Raw genomic sequence first — 27,989 nt, 5'->3', positions numbered from 1 at the left:
AGAGGCTAGATACCTGACTAGTTCATGGGAGTAATTTAAAGATTATTTGTTAGAATGTTTCTGAGCTATTCGAGAAGGAGACCAATACAAACAATTTTTAGTCTTGACTTAGGAGAAGATTGTCATGGAATATAAAGAGAGATTCGAGCTATTATTGAGACATCGAGGGGGATTTCTGATGCGAGATTAGAGAGAAACTTCATGAATGGCCTAAAACCCGACATATGATCAACACTCAGACTATTGAGACCACAAAGAATAAGCGAGCTAGTAGAGCTCGTCTGGATTGTGGCAAACAAGAATCAGATGAAGAAGACCAATAAAAGCGACACCATAAGAGGATTCAACAAGAGTAGCTCACTGACAATGACACAGAGGTCCTAGAAATTGTCATTTCAGAACGAGACGCTGAAGAAGAGAAGTATGCGCATGAGGGCAACTTCAAGCGCCTCACAGAGGCAGAGGTTCAGGACGAGGGATTATATTTTCAATGTGATAAGAAGTATGCGCAAGGCCAGCAGTGTAAGGATCGCACACTCCAGGTCCTTTTAGTTTCTAATAGTGAGAAGATAGATAGTGAAAGTTAGATGAAGAAGCGGTGGAGGAACAACATCATTTTTTCCCAACTTGAAGACAATGTATTTTTTTGGAGGGAAGTATTGTTATGATGGCCTAAACTAAAAGCAATTTTGCTTTTATTAGCCTAAAAACAACTTGTTTTTTTTATTAATATTAGGTTTTGGTATAAATAGGCCCGAATAGAATTACGGTTAGGTAAGCATAAGATTGTTTGTTGTGTTAGGTTTAGGGTTTAGGATATATTTTCTATTTCTCGAATTGTAGGAATTGAGATTCTTGTATTCGTGTTGTTTTAGATTATTAAAGAAAAAATATTTACTTTGCCGTAATTTCTGTGGAAAACCATGCCGATTTCTGCGTCAACTCGCACCACAATACCACAAATTGGGGCTTTTAAAATTAGTTGGCTCAGATGTTTAATCATTTCACTTCCTTCATTCTAGAAGTTCAATAGAATAAATAAATGAAGATAATTATTAAGATTGTTCTTTTAACCATTAGAAGAATGAATAAAGATTTTGGAGCTCTGTTGTTTGCAAAGCACAATTTCTTATCAATTGAATAAATTACTAGAATCATATTAGTATAAGGTTGGTACATATTGATTCCAAGAAATCCTAATCCTTGCCTCACTTAATATCCTCTTCCCGTCTTTGTGCTGCCTCAACAACACAAATCTGAAGTTGCAAACTGTAAGACAACAATTTGAATGCAAGCGGATCGTTCTACTGTTTTCTTGCTGAGAAAAACGTTCTAAAATGCAAAATTCCATAAACTGTAAGACAACAATTTAAACGTTGTTTGCATTCATGATATTATAAATACCTGAACTAGACGGTTGGGATGATGCGCAACTTTGTCAATGGAAGTTTCTGCACTCAGCCAATCAACTGCTAAAAGCTTTAGAAGAGGATCTCCCCCCGGAACCTGTTTTACAATAGAATAGTTAGTACAAATGACAAGGTGAAGCTTAAATAACACAAATATGCTTTTACAAAGCAGACATGGTTTCCAACTCAAAGCATGGGAGTTACTTTGCCGTAGATGATCCAAGCAAGGCCTTACTTGTTGGGTAAGCATAACTCTAGGTGCCAACTTGGGTATAATTATGTATAAAATGCAAGTCTGATTAGAAGGGAAGACCAGAATCAGGTTCGCAACAATTTGCCTGATTCAAGCAATTTTGACCAGAGAAAGGTTAAAATTCCAGAAAAATATAACCGTTTTCAACATTAAAGGCACCTCTTATCTGATCAATGAAATGGTTAATTCCATTAATGTGGTTGGAACCAAGATGGATGTAGGTCTGTGGCACTGTAGGCTTGGCCATATGAGCGAGAAATGTATAAAATCCTTATTTTCAAAAAACAGCATTTAGGGTTTGAAATCAGTTGATCTGGATTTCTGTGAATACTGTATTTATGACAAATAGAAGAAAGTTTTTTCTCCAAAAGTGGATCAATGGTGAAATCAAAAGAAACTGGATTCGGTCCATATTGATGTAAGGGGTCCTACTCAAGTTCATTATATTAGAGTATCTAACTATTTTGTCACATTCATCGATGATCGCACGAGACAGGTGTAGATTTATTTCTAAAAGCAGAAATATGATGTATTTGAAACCTTTAAGAAATGAAAGACTATGGTAGAAAATGAGACAAGCTTGAAGCTGAAGCCCCTCAGATCAGATAATGGAGGTGAATACCGTTATTAGAAGTTCAAGCATTTATGTGATATATGCATGAGTTTACTGTCCCAAGGACACTACAGCAGAATGGTGTGGCTGATCGCATGAACAGAACAATCACGAAGTATACTAGGAGCATGAGATTGCATGCAAGCTTGCCGAAACAATTGTTAAGAGATTCAACAGAGAAACAACTCATACAAAGGTATTCTTCTTCTTTACACTATTTGTTACTAATTGATAGTGGTGAACCAAAGTGCTTTGAGGAGATCATTCAAGTTGAAGATTCAAGAGGGTAAGTGTGGAGGTTCTCACTATTTTGTCACAATCATTGATGATCGCACGAGACAGGTGTAGGTTTATTTCTGAAAGCATAAATCTGATGTATTTGAAGCCTTTAAGAAATGAAAGGCTATGGTAGAAAATGAGACAAGCTTGAAGCTGAAGGATCTCAGATCAGATAATGAAGGAGAATACCGTGATTAGATGTTCAAGAATTTATGTGATATAGGTATGAGTTTACTGTCCCAAGGACACCGCGGCAGAATGGTGCGGCTGAGCACATGAACAGAGCAATCGCGGAGCATGCTAGGAGTATGAGATTGCATGCAGGCTTGTCGAAACAGTTGTCAAGAGATTCAACAGAGTAAAACAACTCATACAAAGGTATTCTCCTTCTTTACACTATTTGTTATTAATTGATAATGGTGAACCAAAGTACTTTGAGGAGACCATTCAAGTTGAAGATTCAAGAGGGTGAGAGCTCGTTATGGATGAAGAAATGCAATCTTCGGAGTTAAATCAAATTGGAAATTTGATAGTATTACCAAATGACAAAAGAGTACTGCACAACAAGTAAGGCTACAGACTTGAAAGACGAGTCAAATGGTAACAAACGCTACAAGACAAGACTTATTGTGAAGGGCTTCCAACATAAGGAAGGAGTGATTATAGAGAGATCTCCCCAGTGGTGAAGATGACGACTGTCAAGGTTGTTCTGAGCCTGGTAGCAGTAGATCTACAATTGGAGCAGATAGATGTAGAGACAACTTTCTTACGTGGAGATCTAGAAGAGCTATTCATGGTGTAACCACAAGGTCATAAGGTTTCTAGGTAAAGAAGGTTTGGTCTGTAAATTGAAAAAAAGTCTCTATGGCTTTAAGCAGGCGCGGAGACAGTAGTACATGAGGTTTGACAGGTTTATATTAGAAAATGAGTACTTGAAGTGCCAGATAGAACATAGTTGTTTCATCAAACACTTTTGTGTTATATTCTGCTTCTCTTGTATGTAGACACATGTTGATTGTAGAGGCGAATGTGGAAAAAATCAGGGACTTGAATAATCAGTTATCAAGTGAGTTCAAAGTGAAAGATTTAATTCTAACCAGGAAGATCCTATGGATGAGAATCAGCAGGGACAAGTGTGCAAGAACACTGAAGTTGTCTCAGGTAGAGTATGTTCAAAATATACTACAGAGGTACGATATGAGTGAGGCAAAACCAGTTTGCACTACCTAAGGTAGTCACCTTAAATTATGCAAGGAGCTATCACTTAAATATGTAGAAGAGCAAGCACAGATGGAGAGAACTCCGTATCCTTCAACAGTTGAAAATTTGATATATGCGATGATTTGTACCAGACCAGATATTGCATATGCAATGAGAGTGATCAGTAAGAACATGGGCAATCCAGATAGACATTATTGGGAGGTGATAAAGTGGATTCTTACATATTTGAAGGGAACAATCTACAGTGAACTTTGCTATGAAAGTGCAAGGATCAGCCTAAAGGGATTCGTAGAATCAAATATGACAAAACATGTGGACACTATAAGTACAACGAGATATATCTTCACATTGGGAAACACAACTGTGAGTTGGGTTTCCAGGTTGCAGAAAATCATTGCACTTTATACTATGAAGTTTCATGGCAGAATTGAGTAAGCAACAGGAAATTGAAAAACTATACAGTGGCAGTATGAGTGTGATTCATCTTGCTAAAAACACTGTTTTTTATGTTAGGACGAAACAAATCTAACTCAGGTATCATTTCATTTGATCTCGTTTAGAAGATGGTCAGTTATTTCTTGAAAAAGATATATACAACTGAAAATCCTGTGAATATATTGACGAAGGTAATGATTGTCAAGAAACGGAAGTTGTAGTTGGCTTCAGTTGGGTTTCATGAAGGTTGAGATCGGGGTGAGCCACACCACGGTACGTGATCAGGATACATAACTATGAATGCAATTCAGATAGAGGTGCAAATACAGAGAATTGAACTTGGTGCTATCAGTCTCCAAGTAGGAGGTTGTTAGTTTTGAAGTCTGATTATAGCAACCATAAACAACAGGCTGGTTGGCTTCCATGCAATTAGTGCATCCGGCTCCAAGGCTCCGGGCTATGGGCGCCCATTGAGTGTTTCCAGACAGAGAAGGTGGAAATCCTGCGTCCAAACTGGGAGCTGGGGCGCCTCGAGCGGTTTTCACAAGAATTGCTATTTATGTCACAATTTTGGGCAACATATGTGCGGGCTTGGAGCGTGTCTTCCTGTTTGTTCATCAACAATTAGGGCTTGAAGATACATGTCTAACTAGAACTAGTCTCAAGATTCAAATATCAATTTGATCAATCAAATGAAATCTTTCTCAACACCAACCTTACAGTCATAAGGATTAGGACGATCATTAAACAAAGACCTCCCACGCGCTAATCAAGTGTCCTTTTCTTATCCATATATTCATCAATGGAGGCAGATGGTTCAACATGATCTTAAACAGTGTGGACGACTACACCATATTCTTTGTCATAGCAACAAAACACACTTTATCCAAGCGCCTATAAAAACCCCAAAGAAAGGAGCTCACGATTATTCTTAGACCAACTTATAATTTGAAGGAGACTTTGCTGAGTTTCTTTCAATCCTTTTTCCTGTCGTCAAGCTTATTTACTAACTTAGGCAGTAAAGTGTTTTCTGGGAGAACCATTCCTTGGGGGAAGGCATATCATTTTTTTAGCACTGCATGTGCAAGAGGCTTGCTAAAATAACAAAGAGTATCTTCAAAGAACTCAACCGATATTGAAAACCATTTCCATCACATAATTGTCTTCCTTGGCAAGAATTAAATGTTTATGGTTATTCTTTGGCAAAAAAGCATAATCACTTTCATTTATTTGTTTCCATTTAAATTCAGCTTATTTTCTTAGCAAGAAAACAAACATTCTCATGTACCTCGTTTAATCAATTAGATGCCAAGTTTTTTAATATATTAACCTACTCAAGATGTTCTTACTTCAACATAATGCATGCATGTGTAATTTGTTTATGGATGTGCATTCTTATCCAATTTCGTAAGAAAGAATTTCTCTTTCTTAAAGACTCTTATCAAACACCATTAATCGCACATTTCACAAATGCAATTACTCTTAAAACAGATCAAGATACTAACCATCTCTCTTCTCAGCAAAATTTTAACCTAAAAAAAATAAGCTTTATGTAGTTTATTGGATTCACATCTCCATTCGGCTCTTTGAGGAAAATTTTGCTAAAAAAAAGAGAGCTAAGAGATTAAAAAACACAACATAAGGGATCGTAAATATCTTGATTACTTCATTATTACTTTTTGCCTTGTTTGACAAATTCCATGTTCAATATTTAGTAAGAGGAATAAGTATTATTTCAAATTTCGATTTCCATTTATATTAAGGACCTTAATCGTTTATAAAAAAGAGCCCCTTGATGGCGCAGATACAATCTAAAGTGAATTAAAAATGTCTTCAAAACCGGATTCTCTCTTTTGGTCTGATGTCCCTTTCCTCCAACCAACTTTCAACTTTTTCCAAATTCTTCTTGAATTTATTCCAGATAGTACAACATCACGGTATATAATCCACAAACATGTACCAGAGCCTCACATTCATAATAGTTCAAAATTCATACGCATAAAGTGCAGTTTCTCAAATGCAGTCAAGTCATGAATTTTATTATTTGTTGTGCTACAATGCATCTCAAGCATTAGTTTCATTTCTAAAAATTCAATGTCAGAAACAAATGCATTCTCTTAATTTACTCAGATATACAAAGTTTAAGTCGTTTTCATCTTTCTATTAGCATAATTTGCTATTAGAATACAATCATCGATCAAATGGTACAAATTTAAGTTAGAAATTCAAACTTCTATAGAACTTGCCATCATCGATCTAAAAATTGCAAGGAAGAACCAATATAAAATTATCACCTCATTTCTCTAACTAAATCAAATAATAGAAGGCTAACTTCTGTTCATATTTTACATCTAGAGCATACAATGGCAATATTCAATTCATTTCTTGTACTGCTGATGTATAAGACAATAAAATAATAATAGAACTAAACTAAAAGAACGTGGATGGCAGTAAATTAATAGTAACCTTAGAGCAATCTTTTAAGTAAGACTTCCCCCTTATCATAAATCCTGGTTCACTAGGCTTAGTCCAGCAGTTGGTGTCAGCTTCCCCTTTCCCTTGAAGTAGTGAACCATGGAATTGACTTGGATTTATGGTAACAGGAGGATAGGTAGTGTCCAGTTCATTTATCTCCCCTGTTTCTGCATTCACAAGAACAGTTGACATTCGAAAAGAGAATTAAATGAGTTGCTTTAAGAAAATTACACTTCATCATGCTGAGTCCCTAAAGATAAGTGTCATTTGAGGTAAAATTATGGAAAAACACACTTATTTTTAGGATTACATACATATAAAAAAAAGGCCTCCAGTGAAAAACACACATATTGTTCCACGCACAAATTAAAAATACAGCACTATTCATTATCCAATGACCATACATAAACTTACAAATGTTTGGACAATAAGAAACCATGGTACATTTCTAATAATAGATTCTAGGTAAAAAAAAAGGCAAACGATTAATGGAACAATGCCAAATGGTCCCACGGTTTAGTTTCATTGGTGTAACTTCCTAGAAATCAACCATCTTGAGAATACTCCATACGAGTAGGGGTGTAAACGAGGCGAACACGAGCGAGCTCAGGCTCAGCTAGTGTTCGGCTCGTTTATATTTCGAGCTCAAAAAGTGTGTTCGTGTTCGGCTCATTTGCTTAAAGAGCCGAACACGAGCAGTTAAAAAGAGTCTTTTTGACAACCCTAACCACGTAGCCATAAGATGTTAAGGATTAGGGCAAGATATAAAACATTATTTGAATTTGATTTAATAATTTATTACTTTTCATTGATTATAAATCTTTGTAGCCTTGTAGTCAATTAAATTTTTTAAAAATTCTTCTCATCAAAGATCAATATATATATACGTATGTATATGTGTGTGTGTGTGTGTGTGTGTGTGTGTGTGTGTGTGTGTGTGTGTGTGTGTGTGTATATATATATATAATTGATTAGTAGTATTTCGAGCCAAAACGAACCGAACATGAACGAACAAATATTTGTTCGGCTCGTTAACTTAGTGAATGAGCCGAACACGAGCTTCTTAACAAGCCGAACACGAGCTGTTCGCGAACAACGAGCTGTTTTGACAACCCTAAATACGAGCATGTTTAAGTTTGAAAGTTTCTGAAAACAAGTGATCTCCTAGAGCCACCCAATGAACTTGTCCGGATCAATGTGAACATTAAATCCCGGCAAGTCAATCTTCACTTTAACATCCTGAACTCTCCTCTGATATTCTATGTGAAATCAGTGAGATATTGGTTCTTCATCACTAGAAATTTGGATTCACTCTCTTCTTGATCAGTGAGTCACCATTGTGACTATGGGTAATCTCAGTGGCTTCTCTCCTCTCGAAGGCAGTAAGTCTCTGTTGCAGTTGAAGGATTTTCTGTTGCATATCCGCCATGGTAAATTCCTGGAGACTTCTATGAGTGCTTTTCTTAAGCGTAAACCGGATATGGAGATGACGACTAGGGTAATATGGTGTAAATTTCTGCTGATAAATATTTCGGTAGATGCAAGATTGTAAATCAAAATTTGTCGGAGGCTTAGGCTTTGGTCGTAGGTGTTGATGCAAATTTTTTGTAGAGGTAGAAATACTGTATTTGAAAAATGTATAGTTAGGGCTATAAATTGTGGTGGGATGGATTAGAATATAATAGGGATAACTTTTTTTCATGGATTTTTATTTGGGGTAAGAAACAAAAAACCATAAAAATCAAAGGCTTGTTGGGCTCTCATACAAAATATCATTATAGGGCTACTACAAGGTGCTTAGGAAGTGGGATTTGCAGAGAGGTTGTTGTGGAGTGGTACGAGAAGAATAATAGGGTCGATCGATACAATTTGGATGGTGATAGGCGTCAGTCAATAGCTGTTTCGACTAAACATAGCAAAGAAAACTTTGAAACGGTGAGATATCGGTATTGAGGAGGATCTGCCACTTGTTACTAAGTAAAATACAAATACACATCTTAAAAAAGAAAGAAAATAAAACACTCCAAGAGCATAAAACAAAAAGTAAAGTCTCCGAGCACAATAGCATTAACAAAGATTATCGAAACAAAAAACAAACACAAATAGTCACCCAATAGGAAATATCTTAATTAGAAAAAAGAAATAGAAAATACTAGAAAAAAGAAAAAGAAAAAAGAAAAGAAAAACTAAAAAGAAATAAATACCAAAAAATTGTAAGCCGGGTGCGGCCACCTCTCCCACGATCCGCAATCCCGTGGATCACAACCCACGATAGCAAGAATTTCATATGTCGTGATTTGTGGCTTCCCACTCTGCATCATTCTCCCTAAATATAAGATGCATTTCCTTTTCTTTGGAAGGACCCGAATCTCACTGTCGAATGTTCTCCCTCACAAAACACTTAAGAAAATTTTCAAAGTTGTGGTTCATCACTTTTGTTTAGTCATTTGTCCATGGGTGCATTGTCGAACTAAACATAAACTTACTCTCGATTTATTCCATAGAAATTTCTAAAAATCACTCAAAATTTCTCATTTCTATATCAAATGATGATATGTTGAACCATCCTAAGCAGTGACAACCTAGGAGGAAGGTTGTATGTCAGACAATCCTGAAACCAACTTAGCTAGGGTTGACATGTGTTTGGTATCAGCTACTTGTCAATGTCATCTAGAATAACCAATGTTAATCTTGGTGGCACTTCTCTCACCGGCTCAGTCTGAAGGACCCATTAAATCACTAGCATCTACCCCTTATCGACCAGAAGTTGATAACATCATCATTCTCTTATGAGTCATTGTCAATTATTCAATTGTTCCATGCTCAATGATATAGATCATTCTCCTGTTTGGGCAATAAAAAATGAGACAACTAAATTAAAATATTAAAATTAATTTTACCTCATTAATGGTTGCACACGTCTTCTCTGGAGGTTTTCTCTTCTACCGTTCATCTTTTAATCACTTAAAATTTAGTTTAAATATAACAGTTAGCTAAACAAACCAGTGAATACTCGTACTTTTAAATTACAACAATACAAGGAAAAAAGAAGAACAATATGCATGTCAATTAAGCTTCTCTATGAATTAATATAAACATTTAACACGTTATTCAAAAGAATTTATATCATTAGCATATTAATATCATTTCATATCAATGAAACCATCACAGGAGGCCGTCTAAAAATTTGTGTCAATTAAGATACATCAATAACAATATCATTTTTCATCCAGATGCACGGGTACATTAGTATTCCTCCACTAATACTATCAAGCACTATTTCATCATAGTCAGTCATGCACATACAAACGTTCAACATTAATATATATATTCATCGCATTCAATCGTACTTTATAAAACAAACATTAAAATTCATGAATGAATAGCTACAATGTTCACAACGATGTGACTAATAAATAAAATAATAGCTCAATCAGAATAAAACATCCACAGATATCATTAACTGCAAACATATTTGAGAAGAAACAAATTATTAGTATAATTTAAAAGCACATGTACTCACCTAAAAGAAACTTAATTTCATAAATTTTTGCCCTGACGTCGACTCTTCTAAAATGGAAACCTAACATGCGTATTCATTTTATAAAATTTTAATTAATTATTAAATTTACATCATTTAAGTACTAAGTTTCCATTATTTTACTTCATAAAGAGGACCTAATTAAATACATTTCTTAAACTTTTCCTTACCTAAACTTGCTCAAGCAAATCTTCATCTTCTCTAGTTCATATTAAAAAGAAATAAGGATACATATAGATTGTGTGGAAGGGCCCAAACATGACACCCTTCCCCCATGATAACCACCACATACAAATGGTTCCAAAAAAAAAAAAAATGCAGAAAATTACAAGAGACCTAAAAAAACAAAAAATGCCAAAAAAACGTAATATCAGGTAGCTAGAGAGCGACCCAATTTTGCTTTGCCTCTGCCTCTAATTTTAGGAAAGGAGCCAGCTAATAAATTGGTAAGATGAGTGTCATTGCCAGTAGTGACCAAAGTATCATCCAATAAGTTCCCAAGCTCGAGTCGGCCTCCAGTTTTCTTCTTTCTCCTAGAATAGACTTGTCATTCCTCATCCGAAGATTGACTCGCCTGATCAGTAGATTGGTCTAAAATGTGTCGGACATGTGTAGGATGTTGAACATTAGAAATAACTGCTTGCTATACTAGCTGATCTTTGATTGAATCAAAGAAGCACTCTCATGTGTTTTGACATGCAAGTGAGTCTTCTTCAATAATAGTGAGTGATATAAGCACTTTTCGATAGATATCTGTAGTATGATGTTCTTCATTAGGAACTACGATGTTGGGTAGAGGATCGATTTGCACCTTCTCAGCAGGGTGTTGGCTATTTTTTTTCTTTGAAAATAAGATTTTAAAATTTAAATTTAATATAATATATAATGTAATTTTAATTTTGTGAAAATGATATATTTTTTTTATTTTTGGAAAATTATAAGACCGGACATACCTCATATATGTAATAATTTAAATAGCTCAGCACGATACCATAAATGATATATCATCTCGAAGGATGAACGTATCACTTATCGGTATGCTTAACTTCAAAACTTAAAAGTTTATGACTCTATTTTGATCTGCGAAATTTATAACTGACAAATTCCCCTACCTAATACACACAGAGTTCAGATTAATCTGGGTTATTAATTTCCTATAGAGGCAAACCCTATAGTTAATTACATCTTAGACAACCGAAGTCTCATAAGAAAACTCTCGATTAAAATTAGGATTTCGTCTTCAAGAATTCAACTTTTAGGTTTCCACAATTGTTTATAGGAAAAGCCAAATGGGATAGGTTCAAATAGGAACAGTTATTTCCGAAATCCAAAAGAGCGAAGAGTAGGAGATGTCGAAGATGCCGAATAAGATTCAGTGACATTTCAAACTAACCTATGGTTTGACTTTACATCTTTGAAAGAAATTATTTGATGTTTTAGTCTTGCAAATTATTTAAATATTCGGGACTTGTGCCTGCATGTCATATGCAAATAGCCCGAGAAAATATGAGGAATTATTTCGTATCAGACGACTATCTCGGAATCCTAAAAATTTAGGACTTATATAGTACGATATAAAATCGTAGAAAGTCCTAAAAGATAGTGTGAGGATTTACGTCGTACTAGACGAACGACCTCAACGTCCTACAGGTATGTTATTTAAGTCTACAAAATTTCAGCTGAAGCTCCTCTCTCTACCTTCTGTTGTAGTCCTGACCACTGTCCGAAGATGAATCGTCAACCGACCACGTCGTTATCTTGTCATGTGAAAAGAGTAAAGGAAAGAAAACCGTGCCTCGTGCGACCTATCCCAGGCTACTATATAAACATGCCAACAAGGTAGTAACTGAAAGCATGAGTACAGACGAATGTATATAGTACAGTGCAATAAAGAAAGAAGAAGAAGCAATGTAACAAAATACATTAAAAAAATGCAAAGGAAATATAGAAAAGTACAATATAATATAAAAAAAAAGAAACGTACAGTAAAGAAAGAACTATGTAGTAAGAAAAGTAATGAAACTGAAACAACTAAAAACGTATCTGGTTAATTCTGCTGATACTACAAAATAGATTACAATTGCATAACGTAATGGGATTAAATAAACATTTTGCAGATTATAAAAGAAAGGTTAAATGATAAGCATATGAAAATTTAAAGTGGGATATATAATTTTAATTTGAGGTTGGGCTCAGACTAGACTTATCTTTTTTTTCCTCAATCCCCCAGATCACTGAAATATCGAATTCTACTAATCAATATCAATCAGAAGTCACCAACGAATCACCCCTAGAGTCGGGCAACCCTAAACCCTGTCATTTAATGGATTGGTGAACCCAAATAGTATCTGAACTTATCTTGTTAAAGGTATAATGTACCCATGTGAGATAGTATCTGAATTTATCAGGGTGTGGTGCACCTATATGTGATGTTAAAATAAGTGATATGTAGTATATGAACTTATTAATTAACAGTGTGCAGTGTGTCGATGTCTAATAGTTGGTATTTGTTGTGTATTATTTAAACTTATCAATTAAAGGTGTGTAGTGTATCTATGTGGGGTGCCTTAAATTTATTAATCTAGAATGTGATGGATCTATATGAGGTGTATGAAATGTAATATGTGATATGTGGAGTGTATGTGTAGGTGATATCAAATATATATATGTATTAATTAATGTGTAGTGTCTATGGTGTAGTGTCGTATTTCATTTTATAAGTGTAGTATCTGTGCGGTATCTGCTCTTTTATAACTACCTGTTCTCAAACCTTTTAAGGGTTAGGGTTACCGATGACTTAAGGAAGTGAAAGGGCATCTTACTAATTGAATATTGATTTTACATTTTTAACTATAAGAAAAGCTGATTAGTGGTTCTCTGCATCATTGCCTGTTACCCCACATCTCAAACTTATAGGCCACTTTGACATTCCATATGCTTATCCAACAAAAACTTTTGATATTTCACATCAAGTGATTGGAAGAAATAAACACCTAAATATTTCTATAACATCCATCTTCCACCCTTAAGTTCATCCTTAAACCTATACATGTGATCATTGTATACTTTATCAACTTTCCAAAAAGAAATGTGCTTATATTCTCATATTATCAAATTCAAACCCATGAAATTCATGTAATCAGAAAGCCAATTCCAGCAATACTCTAAGGATTAAATCAACATTCCTCCAGGATTTCAACTTGTGGGTTTTTTTTTGGCAATTCAACTTTAACATTTTGGTAAAGATAACCAAGTTAAAAAAAAAAAAAAAAACTTTAACAAAGAAACCCAAGAAAAAAAAAAAAAAAACACTAAAGAATAATGATAGATTTACATGCATACCACTCAATTCTTACAATATTTACATATTTAACACTTAAACTTTACATTTTATATTTAAACCACCCGAATTGTTCACTTAGACTTTACATTTTCATATCACATCAAAAATATTACCCATATTACATCAAAAGTATTACTGCTTAAACTTTTAGACAGTGAAACACATTTTCATCAAAACAGAAAAGGTAGCATATATGTAAAAAATTGACATTTAATCCCTTAGACAAGTAAATACATAAGAATTAAATGGTTTAGAATAGTGGCATTATTGAGACCAGCTGGTCCAATAAATCAAAACCTTGTAGAATGAGATGTGAGGTGAAAGTGATATATATAATTAAGATGAGACTTACTGCAGAATCGAACAATAGATCGTTAACTTTGGATGAGAAAAACAGTTATAAGAATATATGCCTCAATGATTATCAGCAGAGCAGCACATCACCACATATAGCTTAAATAATTAAAGAAATCTTGAACATGCTCTCATGAAACGTCAACAAAACGAGGAACCTGAAGACCTCAATGCGTTCTTTCTAATCATAAATACCATTCAAAACATGTAATCTAAAGTATTTATTTGAGACTCTAGATAACTAAACAGACTCTAGATAACTAAACAGAAAACTCTAGATAACTAAACAGAAATCCAAAATAACCACATGCGATTTAGGGAGTAAATATAGATTTCGACTAAAGGAAATAATGAGCATTAAAATATAAGGCACAACCAAGATCACCTTCGTTAAAATACAAATTAAGAATCTGTGCTTTAGTGAAAACGAGGATAATCATGAACATAAGCAAATTTTGTAAATCCACTGGTTAAAACCATTAAAACCAAACATAAAATAACCAAACATAAAATCCATTCACAATCCATACGGATCAAAACAAGAATTAAGAGAAAGAAACTCTGTATGATTAAATTAAGTTGGAGGAAGAAAATCTTACTGAACAAAGTATTCCACCAATCGAAGAAAGTGGAGAAAGAAGAATGTGAATAACTAACAGGATTTTCGGATAAAAAAGAGTCAAGCAAGCCGATCCTTCAAATGATTGAAGAAAAGAAAATCAATTCAAATAAAAAAAAAAATCGCACAAGTCGAGTGAGTTTGATTGAGGGTCCAGGTAAGATCCCGTAAGGCATAGCGAGAGGGGGTATTTATAGCCGAGGGAAGGAGAGGGTGCTTACCAAAGAGGCTCCCGCCGGTGAAGACCGGCGGTGAGGGGAATATGCCATAGAGGGCAAGAAACCGACCAAAATTGATAAGGAAGGTACCCGGGCTCGTTTGGGCGGGAAAATTCCAACCGGTAAAGCAACCGACATCAGAAAGGAGGAAGGTGACCGGAAAACCGGCAGAAAGCTTTGCGAAGAAGGGAGAAAGAGGGGGCTTCGAGCAAGCGGGGATTCGCCCCAAATTAGGGAAGAGAGGGTTTCGGGTAAAAGAGGCTTGAGTTTTTTTTTTATATATATAAGAAATTAGTTTTTTTAAATATTATTTATTCAAAATCATCAAGTTACACACAATTCAACCCGATTCTACATCCCGTACGCACCGACGCGGTTCATTTCGTCATTTGAAGTCACCTGATTAAGTTCGCCGAATATCGTATCAATTTAACTTTAATTTACACAAATCGTGGCAAAAGAATTTATTTTGGTCCAATCAGAGTGATTGCGAATTGATGACTGGTTCTCGCCTAAACGACAACCATAGTCAAATTTAATGCTCTTGGTAGGAAGTCAAAAGTCGCACACTTCGTGGGTTCCTCTTATGATTTTTAAATCCCTATGGGAACTTAACAAGAGCTTCAATAAGTCGGCTTTAATTGATTCAACTGGACGTCAAGGATTAGAAACAGTCCATATGAAACTCAAATGAGCGAAGAAATGACTTGAATTTCTAAATATTGTGGGTGTCGATCTAGTCCTCTAATAGAGTCAAAGTAGAAAAATCTCAAGGCTAGATCCTAGTGTATCTAAAGAAAGGGAAAGAAAGACCTCAAAATTAAGGCCAACATAGGGATGATAGGTGACTGATCTTTAGCGATATCCAAAATCTGTCCTGTGGTAGTTCTCTCCAGATGAAACAGATATGTCCTGAGTAATGGGACTAGATCCATCCTTATTTACTTGATATTTAGATTTCAAATTAGGATGAAACTTATGACATTTATCAAGTGTATGCCCAAACATCTTACAACGAGAACAATAAACGGTCTATGCTCCATGAAGATTTGTTGCCAATATCCATTATGAGTTGTGCCTAACCAGACTTCAGTAACACCAGATAAAGTAATATCTCTTTCCACAAGTATTTTGGCCACAAAAGGTCTGGTTAGGTTGAAAGTCGGTAGATCTAGGTTCATAGGGTCCCCAAGTATGACCCTAATAGAGCAAAAAACCTGATGATGAAAAAAGTGCAGCTTGACTGAACCATACCGGTACAGTATGAGGTTCATGATTGGGGTCAAAATTAGGAGACCACTTGAGTAACTTCATTGATTTACCAGCAATACTGAGATATTTTTTAGAGAAAATCCGAGTGTAGTCTTCAATCACAATTAATTGAATCAAAACATGTCTCACATCTATGAGCCCCACTTTCGATTTTTTTCCTAATTTGAGATCATCAAAATTTTTCCTGATAACTTTCATAGGTGGATGTTTTCACTGAAATTTTTCAATAAGAGTAAACTTAAATATGTTAGTCAGAGTTGAAATTTCTAACTCCGAGAAAAAGAATGTTGTTATCCCACTTTTTCTGCTTGCATTCTTAATAAATGGACAGTCACCTGTACCATCACGATCACGATATTCCTTATAGATTCCTTATAGCTTGAGGGGAAGACAACCGCCGTCTCCACCTGAGGATTACCCACTACGTGGGCAAATGAGGTTTTGCCAGGTTCAACCGAAGAAGAAGAAAGCTCCATCACACCAATTAGAAGCCCCCTCTTTCAACTGCAGAACTGGTTTGAGAGGAATAGCCTGATGAGACAAATTTTCATTCAACATTTCTGGAAGATCTTCAGTTTCTGCTATATTTTACTCCACTTGGGTGGTGTTATTAGGAACTGCAGAAACGAAATGCACAGGAAGATTGTATCTCAATTGTCAATGAAGCCTGAAAGATTTTTGCAAGTGTGTGCCCAATCAGTTTACAGTGATTACAGTAATAGGGTATTTGTTCTGCGACAATTGACTGCTAATACCCATTATGACAGTACCAAGCCATATTTCTTCCACATTAGAGAGGATATTTCTTTCAACCAGATTCCTTGCAACTGAAGGCTTAGATAGGTTGAAGGTGTGTCCGATTTCATAGGTTTCCCTAATGTAGTTCCAATAAAATAAAAGACTTGGTGATTAAAGTAGTGCAACTTTAGGCCAGGTAGTTTAAACCATATTCGAACTGTAGGAGGTTCTTGACTATGATCGAATTCAGGAGACCACTTAAGCAATTTCATACATTTCTCATCGACTGTCATATACTTTTTAGAAAATATTTTGGCATGGTCCTCTATTTTGGATAATTGTATCATAACATGTCTCACATCAAAGAAACCAAACATCTAATGTCCCAATAATTTGAGATTTTCAAAAGCCTTTCGAATGATTTCCATTTCAGGATGTCTTAATTGGAACTTCCAAATGAGGGTAAATTTGCACTTATCAACCAGGTTTGAAACTTCAACATCAGAGAAAATTAGAGCTAGTTTGTCACTCTTTTTACTCGCCTTATCGATGAGGTTACAGTCCCCCTGGCCTTCAAATAATTCATGAAAAACCTGATCCACTGATCCCAAAAAGCCAACCATATCAACATAAGAAGTATTCCTAAGGTTTAAAACTGAAGCAGTCGGTGGTTGAGGAGGAAGAGAGGACATAAGAGCTGAGAGTCAAACAACAAATAGTTATTGGGTTTGAGTCGTGACTTCCATCGAAGCTCTCGTGCGTGTAAACCGAGAGTAGAGGAGAATGTGAGTGAAAATGCTCACTCCTGAGCAATCGAGCATAAGGAGAGAAATTGTGTGCCAAGGAAAAAGCAACGCGCGGAGGAGGAAGAGATGACATGTCGAGTTTGTGCTCGTGCAAGAAGAAGTCAAAACTGAGCCCTCGTGCTATTGACGAAGCCGACGAAGATGAAGTAAAGAGACGACGGGTCGAGTCCGTGCGTGAGGGAATCAAAATTGAGCCCTCGTGCAATTGACGAAGCCGCATAAAGCTGCTGAAGAGGTCGGCCTAAGCAGATGAAGATGAAGGCTATGAAGCCGAATGAGGTAGAAAAATCAACGAAGAAGACGAAGGTAATCGCTATCGGGTGAAACCCTAGTAGATCCTCCAGCGATGGAAAACTATATATATATATTGTTCAGAAAGGACTACCTCTGGCAGATGATTGGTAGGTTTACAAATCTAGGAAGAAGAAAAAATGAATGCTAGATCTCAACAATTCTCAAGACGACTGTCTCATAGTTTCGGGCGAAAACCCACATCTCAATATGTTGTTGAACTCCCTCCCTAGATCCAGGGGAAGGGGAAGCGGTATATCTACCGACTACACCCACAATGATCAAGAGTTGTTTCCTTTTGTTATATTTTTGGGAATTACGTAGTAAGCTATAATCCCTGTGAGTGGGCTCATTATACCCACTCATTAAAACATTCGTATCCTCTCTTTTATATCAATAAATTTAATTATTTATATAATAATATATTACATATATTATTTATATAATAATATATTATATATATTTATATTTATATTTAAAAGGTGAAATTAATATTTGGTCCAATGGACACCAAATATTGATTCCCCCATATGGGTTGAAAATCCGGTGTGCTTGATTTTGATTCGAAGAGCCCGCGTCATGGGATTCAAACCACCGACCCGAGGGACTTATGCCATAGGCCGCACCAATGAGCCAAGTTTTTCGCATATATATATATATATATATATATCATTTAATTTATATTTTACTTATATAACTCTATCGAGTAAAAATCAACCACGCAAACCCAGCCACACCACCTTCCCCGCGAGCTTCTCCTTCGACCAAAAACAAACACAAGACTTCGGTTCTCCTAACGCATCTCCTTCCTCTCTCCGCCTTGCTCGATCTTCCACACCGTTAACCTCTTCCCCAAGTTTCCTTGCCATTGATTAGGTAAAAACCCTAATTGTTCTCGAGCACGGCGTCACTGGCTGGACTTCGGTTTCCTCCCGCACGAGCTTAACCCATCGCCTCCTATGCAGGACAACAACGTCGACTCTTCCTCCTCTTGACACCGACGTAGAAACCTCCTGCCTCTTCTACTCAACGATGCTTCGCCCCACTCGAGGCCGTGACACCTCTTCTCTCGTCTCTGCAGGTAGGTAAAACTCACCTTATCCCGATTTATAAAGCGAAAACACCTCCCTAGCTTTTGTCCATTTCCTTCCTCTTCTTCAGTTATTTCTTTCCTCTCCCTTCCACGAATCATCGTTTCTTCTTCCATCACTGTTCGTTTCTTCTTTTCTGTTCCTTCGTTTTCCCTGTTTCTTCTTCCCTCGTATAGAATCGTTACAATCTTCCCCACTCACAAAAAATTGTCCTCAAAATTTAAAAACAATGAATAGGTATACACATCCTATTAAGCAAATCAATATTAATTATTCATAAATTTTCTACCGGACTCCCTTAATTTTTATTATGAGAATTTGCTTATAATTATCCTATCGACAATTTCATCCAAATTTCATTAATTAAACCTAAACATCAGGCTCTGATACCACTTTTGTCACGACCCAACCTGTGGCTTGGAATTAACCAAGGCAGGAACAGGCGGACGGGTGAATTAAATTTTCTATATAAGCTCACAATTTAACAGATGAAAGAGTCATTAAAAATTAAAATAAAGCATTAAATTTAATTTTACCTCATTGTTGGTTTTGCACATTTTCACTAAACGTTTTCTCGTTTATCATTTAGCTCTAAATCACTTAAAATTTACCTGAAAAATTAGTTTAAATATAACAGTTAACTAAACAAACTAGTAAATACCCATACTTCTAAACTATAGCAATATAACGAAAATAAAAAATAATATGCATTTCAGTTAAATTTCTTTATGAATTAATATAAACATTTAACATGCTACTCAAAAGGGTTTATATTATTATCATATTAATATCATTTCATATCTAAACAACTATCACATGAGACACCCTCTAAAAATTTGTGTCAATCAAAACATATTAATATCAATATTATTTTCTTCACGGATATATTAGTATTCCCCTACTAGTACCATCAAGGGGTGTTCCATCAAAGTCAATCATGCACATACAAACATTTAACATAAACATATATATTCATCACATTCAATCATACTCTATAAAACATACACTAAAATGCATGAATAAATAGCTAGAACATTCTCAATGATATTGACTAATAAAAAATTACTCAATCAGAATAAAACATCCACAAATATCATTAACTGCAATTATATTTGAGAAGAAATAAATTATTATTATAATTTAAATGTATAAGTACTCACCTCGAAAAGGCTTAATTCGATAAGATTTTGCACGGACATTTCCTCTTCGAAAGTGAAAACCTAGCATGCGTATTCATATTACATAAATTTAATTAGTTATTAAATTTAAATCATTTAAGTATTAAGTTCCCATTATTTTACTTCATAAAAACGTCCTAATTAAATTCATTTCTTAAACTTTTCCTAACTAAAGTTTGCTTAGGCGAATCTTCCTCTTCTCTAGTTAGCACCTCCTTCACCTTTTTCTATCCCCCCTTCAAATCTAAAAATTTAACCAAAAGTCTCTTAAGAATTTTTTTTCTTTTATTTAATATTACAGTGTATAAATACATACATACCTATACATACATATATATTTTTTTTGAAAAGCCCAAGGGATAGAAAGGATACATAAATGTTGTATGAGAAAAGTCCAAAGAGGCACCCTACCCATACAATACAAGTACATAAAAACTCCAACAAAAGGTACATATAGACTAAAAAAAATAAAAAAAAATAAAAAAATTTAAAACATGCAGAAAACAGTAGCTAGGGACGAACCAGTTTAGTCCTGACTTTTCCTCTAGTTTTAGGAGCGAAACCAAATAACAAGCTTTGAAGAGTCGTGTCATTACCAGGAGTCACCAAAATATCATCCATTAAGTTTCCAAGTTGGAGTGAGTCCCCAGGCTTCATCTTCCACCGAGAAGTGTAAACCTGTCATTCTTCATCTGAAAACTGGCTCATATGATCCTCGATCTGATTAGAACCGCAGTAGGAGGAAAGACGGTCGTTGCCACTGCGATAGGTTCCAGTGTATGTGAAGTGTGAATTGTTACCTCTGCATCTGATGCTTCCTGAATAGGAGCTGCGGGACTATCCTGATTTTCAGTTCGAACATTATCCATTGTAGTATGGTCAGGAGAAGGGATCCCAGGGGCAGACACCAACTCCTGTCTTGTGGTGTTTCCCTTCTCAGGTTGACTGTCATCAAGTTTGTTGGGAGCGCGTTCAGACACATGGGGTGTGCTAACAGTGTGTTCCTGCTTTTGACAATTGGTTCTTACCTGTGGGTGCAATTTGAAATATTTCTCCTGCGGGTGTCCAAACATCTTGCAGTGCTTGCAGTAGTATGATTTTTGTTCCATAATGATATAATGATTTTTTGTCAATATTTTTGTCAATAACCATTGTGAGAAGATCCAAGCCAGACTTCTTCTACATCCGATAGTGTAATATCTCATTCAATCAAAATCCTGACAATAGAGGGTCTTGAGAAATGAACTGTAGATAAATCTACTTGCAAAAGTTTTCCAAGTATAGTCCCAATTGCATATAAGATAGATAAATCAAAGAAATGAAGCTTGAGTTCAGGTAATGAGAACCAGATATGTGCAATTGGGGGTTCTTGACTGGGATCAAAATTGGGGGTCCATTTGAGCAATTTCATATGTTTGCCCTCAATTGTGATGAATTTCTTTGAGAAAATCCTCGTGTAATCATCTTATGTGCTTAGCTGTATCATAACACGTCTTCCATCGAAATGGCCCACCTGTCAATCCCCAACCAGTTTGTAATCTTCAAAAACCTTCCTGATGATCTCCATCTTCGGGCAACCTAATTGAAACTTTACAACAAGTGTAAATTTGTATTTTCATGCACGAGTTGAAATTTCAGCGTCAGAGAAGAAAATTGCTGGTTTGCTCGCCTTTTTCTCTACTTTTTTTTATGAGATTGCAATCGTCATTTCTTGCAACAGAATCATGGTAACTCTGCAGGAATACTATACTATTTGTGAGGTGAAAAGGGGAGCTGCGTTTGTGAACCACTGTAGCATAGGAGGGTTTGGCGGGGTTATCACCGGGGGGGGGGGGGGAAAAAAGTCCCGAAAGCCATTACCGCAGCTAGTGCCAAACTGCAGCAGGAAAAAAAGCTGCAGGATTTGTCGCAGATGCCTACGCCAGAGGCTGAAATGAGGGGCTCTGTCGCAGACTCACGCGCTGAGCCGAGCAGAACGACGAGCGGCTCGCAGATGCTCTAACCCGAGCAGATGACGAGCGGTCTGTCACAGACACAGATCGAGCGGGTCTATCGCAGACGAGGCGCAAACAGGAAACGCAACAGACAATGCAAATGGAAGCAGACCACCGAGACGAAGCAAGCGACGCGAGATGACGCTGAATCTAGAAGCAAAAAAAAAGCAACGCGAGACGCTAGGGTTCGCCTTGGGGCGTAACCCTAACAGAGCAGAACGACGACATTTATCTTATGGGCTATACTTTACCTAAATAACAATGTCGAGTAAAAATCAGCCATGCGAACTCAGCCCACACCGCCTTCTTCCCCGCGAGCCTCTCCTTCGACTGAAAACTCGCACAAGACTTCGATTCTCCTCACGCACCACCTTCCTCTCTCTGCCTCGCTCTATCTTCCACATCGTTGCCCACTTCCCCAAGTTTCTTCAGCGTTGGCTAGACAAAAGCCCTAAATGCTCTCGAGCACGGCGTCACTGGCTCGACCCCGGTTTCCTCCCGCACGAGCTTAACCCATCGCCTCCTCTACACGACAGCGGCATCGACTCTTCCCCTGCTTGAGACCGACGTCGATACCTCCAGACTCTTCTCTACTCGACGTCACTTCGACCCACTCGAGGTCGCGACGCCTCTTCTCTCGTCTCTGTAGGTAGATAAAACTCACCCTTTCATGATTTATAAAGTAAAAACACCTCCCTAATTTCCATCCATTCGCTTTCTCTTCTTGAGTAGTTCGTTTCCCTCCCTTCCTTGATGCATCGTTTCTTCTTTCATCATTGTTCGTTTCTACTTCTGTTCTTTTATTTTCCATGTTTCTTCTCCCCCGTACAGAACCGTTACATTTCTCCTCTGACTTAGTTGACTTGGGTGCTCCATTGGGTGTACTCTTGTTGTCTGATCCTGAGGTTGAACTCTGCATGTACGGGGTGGCGGTCACCTGGTGATGTTATTTCAAAGTTAGGATCCGTATGTTGAGTAGAAACTAATACAGTTGCAGCTGCACCATATTACTAATAGTTGGCTTTAGTCTTCAAAGATACCTTGCTACTGTGTGCTCCTCTCATTCTACCAATTCACATTTCCACATAAGTTGATCAAAGTCAGTTATGAACTCCTCCACAGAAGAAACTCTCTAGCACAAGTTGTAGTGTTTTATGAATATGTCATGTAAGTAATATGAGGGAAGTTATTTGCTTGTATTTCCCTTTCCGTTTTAGACTAGAGGGTGATATTACTCTTCTCTTCTTATTGCCCAATACACTTTAGTTTCCATGCCGAGAAAACATTCTCTCTTAACATAATAACAACTAGCTTATTTTGTCGAGTGGAGCATCCTTATACTCAAAACTCGTTCCACTAACTAGAGCCACACAATGAACTCGTCATAATAATTGTGACTGTTAAAATCCAACAAGTCAATATTCACTCCAACATACTAGACTCTACTCTAATATTTTATGCCAAACAAACAATGTATTGGTTCTTCACTAGAAACTTCTTGATGAAATAGATTGATTCACTTTCTCTACTCGATCTAATAAGTCAAAATTGCAGCAATGGGTGATCTCGTCAAATTGTCGCCTGAAAATATTTTATTGCATATCCTCCATGATAAGCTCCTAGACACCTTTTTTGACTGTTTATCTCAAAAGACATTGTGCTTATTTCTTTCGATCAAGGTTTCAAGTGGATGTAAGATTGTAAATCAAAGTTAGCATGGGGCTCAAATTTTGCTGGTAAGTGTCGAAGCAATTTTTGGTGGAGGTACGAAGGTTAGATTTTAAAATTTTAAGATTAAGACTAGAAATTGCGGTAGGAATGATTAAGGTATATTAGGTTTTTTTTTTTGTGAATTTTGATTACAGATATGAAAGATAAGTTCCAAAAAATCGAGGGTTTGTCGGGCTCTAATCCAAGATGATACCGTTATAGGGCTCCTAGAATGTATTTAGAAAGCAAGTTTTGTAGGGAGGTAGTTGTGGACTGGTACAAGAAGAAGATGGTCGACGACATTTAGAAGGGGATAGGTGTTGTTCAACGGTTGTCTCAGCTGAAAATAGCAAAGAGAACTCTGAAACGACGAGATATGGGCGGTGAGGAGGATTCCTACCTATTCATAACAAAATATAGACACACCACTTGTAAAAGAAGATAATAGAACACTCCAGAAAATATAAAATAAAGAATGTCTCCAAACACTAACAATAGTAAATATTGCCCAAACAATAAACACAGTTAAATAGTCCCCTAATCGAAAATACGCTAATTAGAAATAGAAAAATTGGAAAAACTATTAAAAGAAACAAAAAGAAAAGAAAAGAAAAACAAAGGAAAAAGAAAAAGAAAATAAATGCTAAAACATGTCGGGTTCAGCCTCCCTCTCCTGCAATCACGGGATTTATCCACAATCCTGCGGATCACATCCCGTGAAAGAAGAAATTTTGCATGTCGTGGTTCGTAGCTTCCTATTCTGCATCACCATTCTTCACTGCACTCCATCAACTATGAGAAGACACAACTGTTGACCTCATTTTCAGTGAGGTCTTAGTCTCCTACTCCTAAAATCTAGGATCTAGCTTTAAAAATTCATTATTGGTCATCCTAGCGGATTAGTAATGGAGCCCATCTCCCATAGAACTTCAAACCACTTATTGACCCATTTTTGTGAAGACCCCGCATGGGTAGTCCCACGCACTCAACTCTTAGTTGCAAGGGCTAAGGACTAACATGTAGAGAACCAAAAAATGAGTTCCTACAGAATCCGACGGTCTTAACTAAACCATTTATGACTCGAACACTTGCGAACGCCGCAATCTACGCACTCACTGCACCACGCACGGTGTTGACTTGAATTGACCTGACCGACGACAAACTTGTTAGGACAACCACAGATGACGAAATAGACAACACAGAAGCGTCCGGAACGTCGACTTTAGCTAGAAAGGACACTTATAACTATGGTTCCGCGCACGAGCAGATAACATAAAAATTGATCCACATTTTTTTAATTAGCAGGGCTCGTGCCCGGGCTTAACCCAGGTTCAACTTGAATTCGATTCGGGTTGGACTCGGGCTGAACAAGGCTTAAAAGATTTTGAATTTTAAAATTTTGAATTTCAAATTTCAAATAAGAAATTATTTAATTTCACCTTACCTGATGAGGCATTAAAAATTTTCTAATTAAACGGGTTGTATGAATGGAATTCATTCGATTCCCCGCCAAAGCTTCGAGTAACGTCTCCTCGTCTATAGAGCCTCTCCCTAGCATTTGAATCGCAGGCGGTCAATGCAAACCCCCCTCCTTTAGCTAGATCAAGTTTTCGACCTCAACGGATTCGTCACCTTCCTCTCTTGACGAAAAGCCCGTCTCCTCCTTCCCATTCGGCCGGCTTCGTCCTCTCATACCGAAACCCTCTCGTCGCCTCCTCTCCTCGCCGAATTGGCACGCCTGCTTCGCCTCCCCTTCTCCATCGAGACCGATCATTCGACCCCTCTCCCGCTCGCGACCAAACCCCCTCTGCATTGCCCGCCCTTGCTCGACTTCGCCTCTCCCTCTCAATCCTGTTTGCATCTTCACCTCAGCACAGAGACCTTTGTCGGCTTCATTTTCCCTGCTCGACTTCACCTCCCCTAGCCCCCTCTTCGTCGTTCGACTGATTAGCTCCTCTCTCCCGCTCGCGACCAAAACTCTCTGCACCACTCGCCCTCGCTCGACTTCGCCTCTCCCTCTTAATCTCGTTTGCATCTTCACCTCGGCACAGAGACCGTTGCCGGCTTCATTTTCCCTGTTCGACTTCACCTTCCCAGCTCCCTTTTCCTCCTTCGATAGATTAGCTCCTCTCTCCCTCTCTGCACCGAAACCCATTCCTCTTCATCTTGCCAAATTGCAAGCTCTCTCCCATTCGCAAAGAACATCCATTGAGCTTCCTTCCTCGATAAGTGGAGCAAATGATGACCCCATTGTGCTCCTCCAGTTCATGAACCCAAATCAAGAGCCTCATTTCTCCCTCCAGTCAGTGAAATCAGAATCGAGGTATCCTTCTTTTTCCTCTTGATCGGAAAAACTCTCGTAAAGGCATATCTTCTCCCAAAACAAATTTCTATATGATTTTCTTTTCCTTATGAAAGTACATACGTGTTTGATACTTCTAAAACAAAATGAAATATGTATGTAGGAGATGCTTGTACGAAATATGATAGATTTCACTTGATTTTTGTTGTTTTATTTCGATATTTGTGTGGGATTGATCTTGATAGATTCATTTGGACGTTTATGCAAAATTTTCTCGATGAGTTTTTCTGCCCAAGCAGATGTCTTGTAAATGGTAAGAAGTCATATATGTGTTTGCCAATGATAAAAAAAATTTTACATTCATGCATTCAATTTGTAGTTGCATGCCATTTATCTAAAGAAATGCTTGTAGTAAATGTGATGAATTCTTTGATTATTATACATTTGGAATGATAGATTATTGCGAGATTACATGAATTGTGGTTTTGATATTGTGTTTCCACTTGCATACATATATATCATCCAATTCATATATTTCATCCAGTTCTTAAGAGTGACAGAAGAATTCTTTCATTGCGTACTACATATTATTTGGGGAAGGTTTAAACATATCTTCTTGGGGGCTGATTTTATGCACTATTTTGGAGCCACTTTAGGTGCCGGTTTGGGCTGATCTTGTTCACTGTTTGGAGCCACTTTAGGTGCTGATTTGGGAGATGTTTGAAAGTGTTGTCTTTATAAGCTTATTGAAGTTAACTCTCACGTGGAAAGTGAAATTAAGTTTGAATGTCAAATATGTGAATGCATTAGCGTATATATTCAATACACTTGACTATTGACATACTTTTCATTATGCACATCTGCACATTTATATATGTAATCTTTCGTTGAACAGAATTCTCATACCAACTTCTTGGTGTGTTTTTGCGAGGTAAACTCGGACGTGGTCGAAACGTTCAATGATCGTGGAGCTACCGCTAGAACAGACGAAATGGACGACATCAAACTTCGAGCAGATGAAACCTCTCCAAAAATCATTTTGCAAATTCAACAATGTTTTCAAAACAAAACAATTTTCAAAAATTAAACAATATTTTCAAAAAAAAAAATAAAAAAAACATAACACGTACTTTTGAATTTACGGAAGTCCCTCAGAGGAGATAACCCAAGGTTAATAGCGAGATCTCTCCGGTTTAAATGAGTTTCACAATTCGTTTAAGTAAATTCAAAAGAAAATAGTGATACCAAAACGAGGGATCCATGGGACCCTAACCGGAGTCGCTCTAATAAACTTTAACCTCCCCATAATGATAACAAAACCAAGATTGTGAAACACACATTGTAAAACCTTTTGAACCTTAGACTTTAGGACTGCTACTTCGACGATGAGTTTGAAGCAACTTCGTGGGCAGCGTGACAAAGAGCTTGGAGCGGACTACAAGTGGAGCTGGTCGTCATTCTACAACAGCAAAACAAGTCTATACCAGCTAAATTTTCTTCTTAATCTAAATAACAGTCTATAGGACTTTGAGGTAGCTCGCCCAGCGCGACGTAAATCCTCACACCCTCTTTAGGCTATTGCACAACAATGTTGTGCAGCGTAAGTCCTGACTCGCCTTAGATTCCGAGGTTGTCGTGTGACACAAAATAAACCTTCTTATCTTCGCGGGCTATTTGCATAATCGGATATTATGCAAATGTAAGTCCCAAATAATAAAATTGACAGGATTAAACACCTGTCGGCAGGGAAAAGGGTGGATGGGTGGATTGGGGGAGGAGTCGCCCGTGAGAAGCTGCCGGTCACCGGGATCGAAAACCCGCCGCTCGCCTCCGGAGGACGTTTTAAT

General features: G+C 37.0%; 1 protein-coding gene across 2 annotated transcripts in view; it reads right to left on the bottom strand.

Annotated features, from left to right (window-relative positions):
* LOC110023340 (protein ENHANCED DISEASE RESISTANCE 2) overlaps positions 1-27,989 on the bottom strand; it is a 132,981-nt gene that overhangs the window by 18,286 nt on the left and 86,706 nt on the right. Inside the window, exons 16-17 of one of the 2 annotated variants that reach the window (XM_020722701.1) lie at positions 6,677-6,852; positions 1,405-1,506 (exon numbers count right to left, since the gene is read on the bottom strand). In XM_020722701.1, the coding sequence (XP_020578360.1) occupies positions 1,405-1,506; positions 6,677-6,852 (278 nt within the window). The remainder of the gene's footprint in view (positions 1-1,404; positions 1,507-6,676; positions 6,853-27,989) is intronic. The other variant, XM_020722702.1, reaches the window with a different exon arrangement.

Source organism: Phalaenopsis equestris, unplaced genomic scaffold, assembly GCF_001263595.1.
Source record: "Phalaenopsis equestris unplaced genomic scaffold, ASM126359v1 Scaffold000224, whole genome shotgun sequence".
Classification (NCBI taxonomy): domain Eukaryota; kingdom Viridiplantae; phylum Streptophyta; class Magnoliopsida; order Asparagales; family Orchidaceae; genus Phalaenopsis; species Phalaenopsis equestris.
This window is presented reverse-complemented; position numbering and strand designations above follow the sequence as displayed.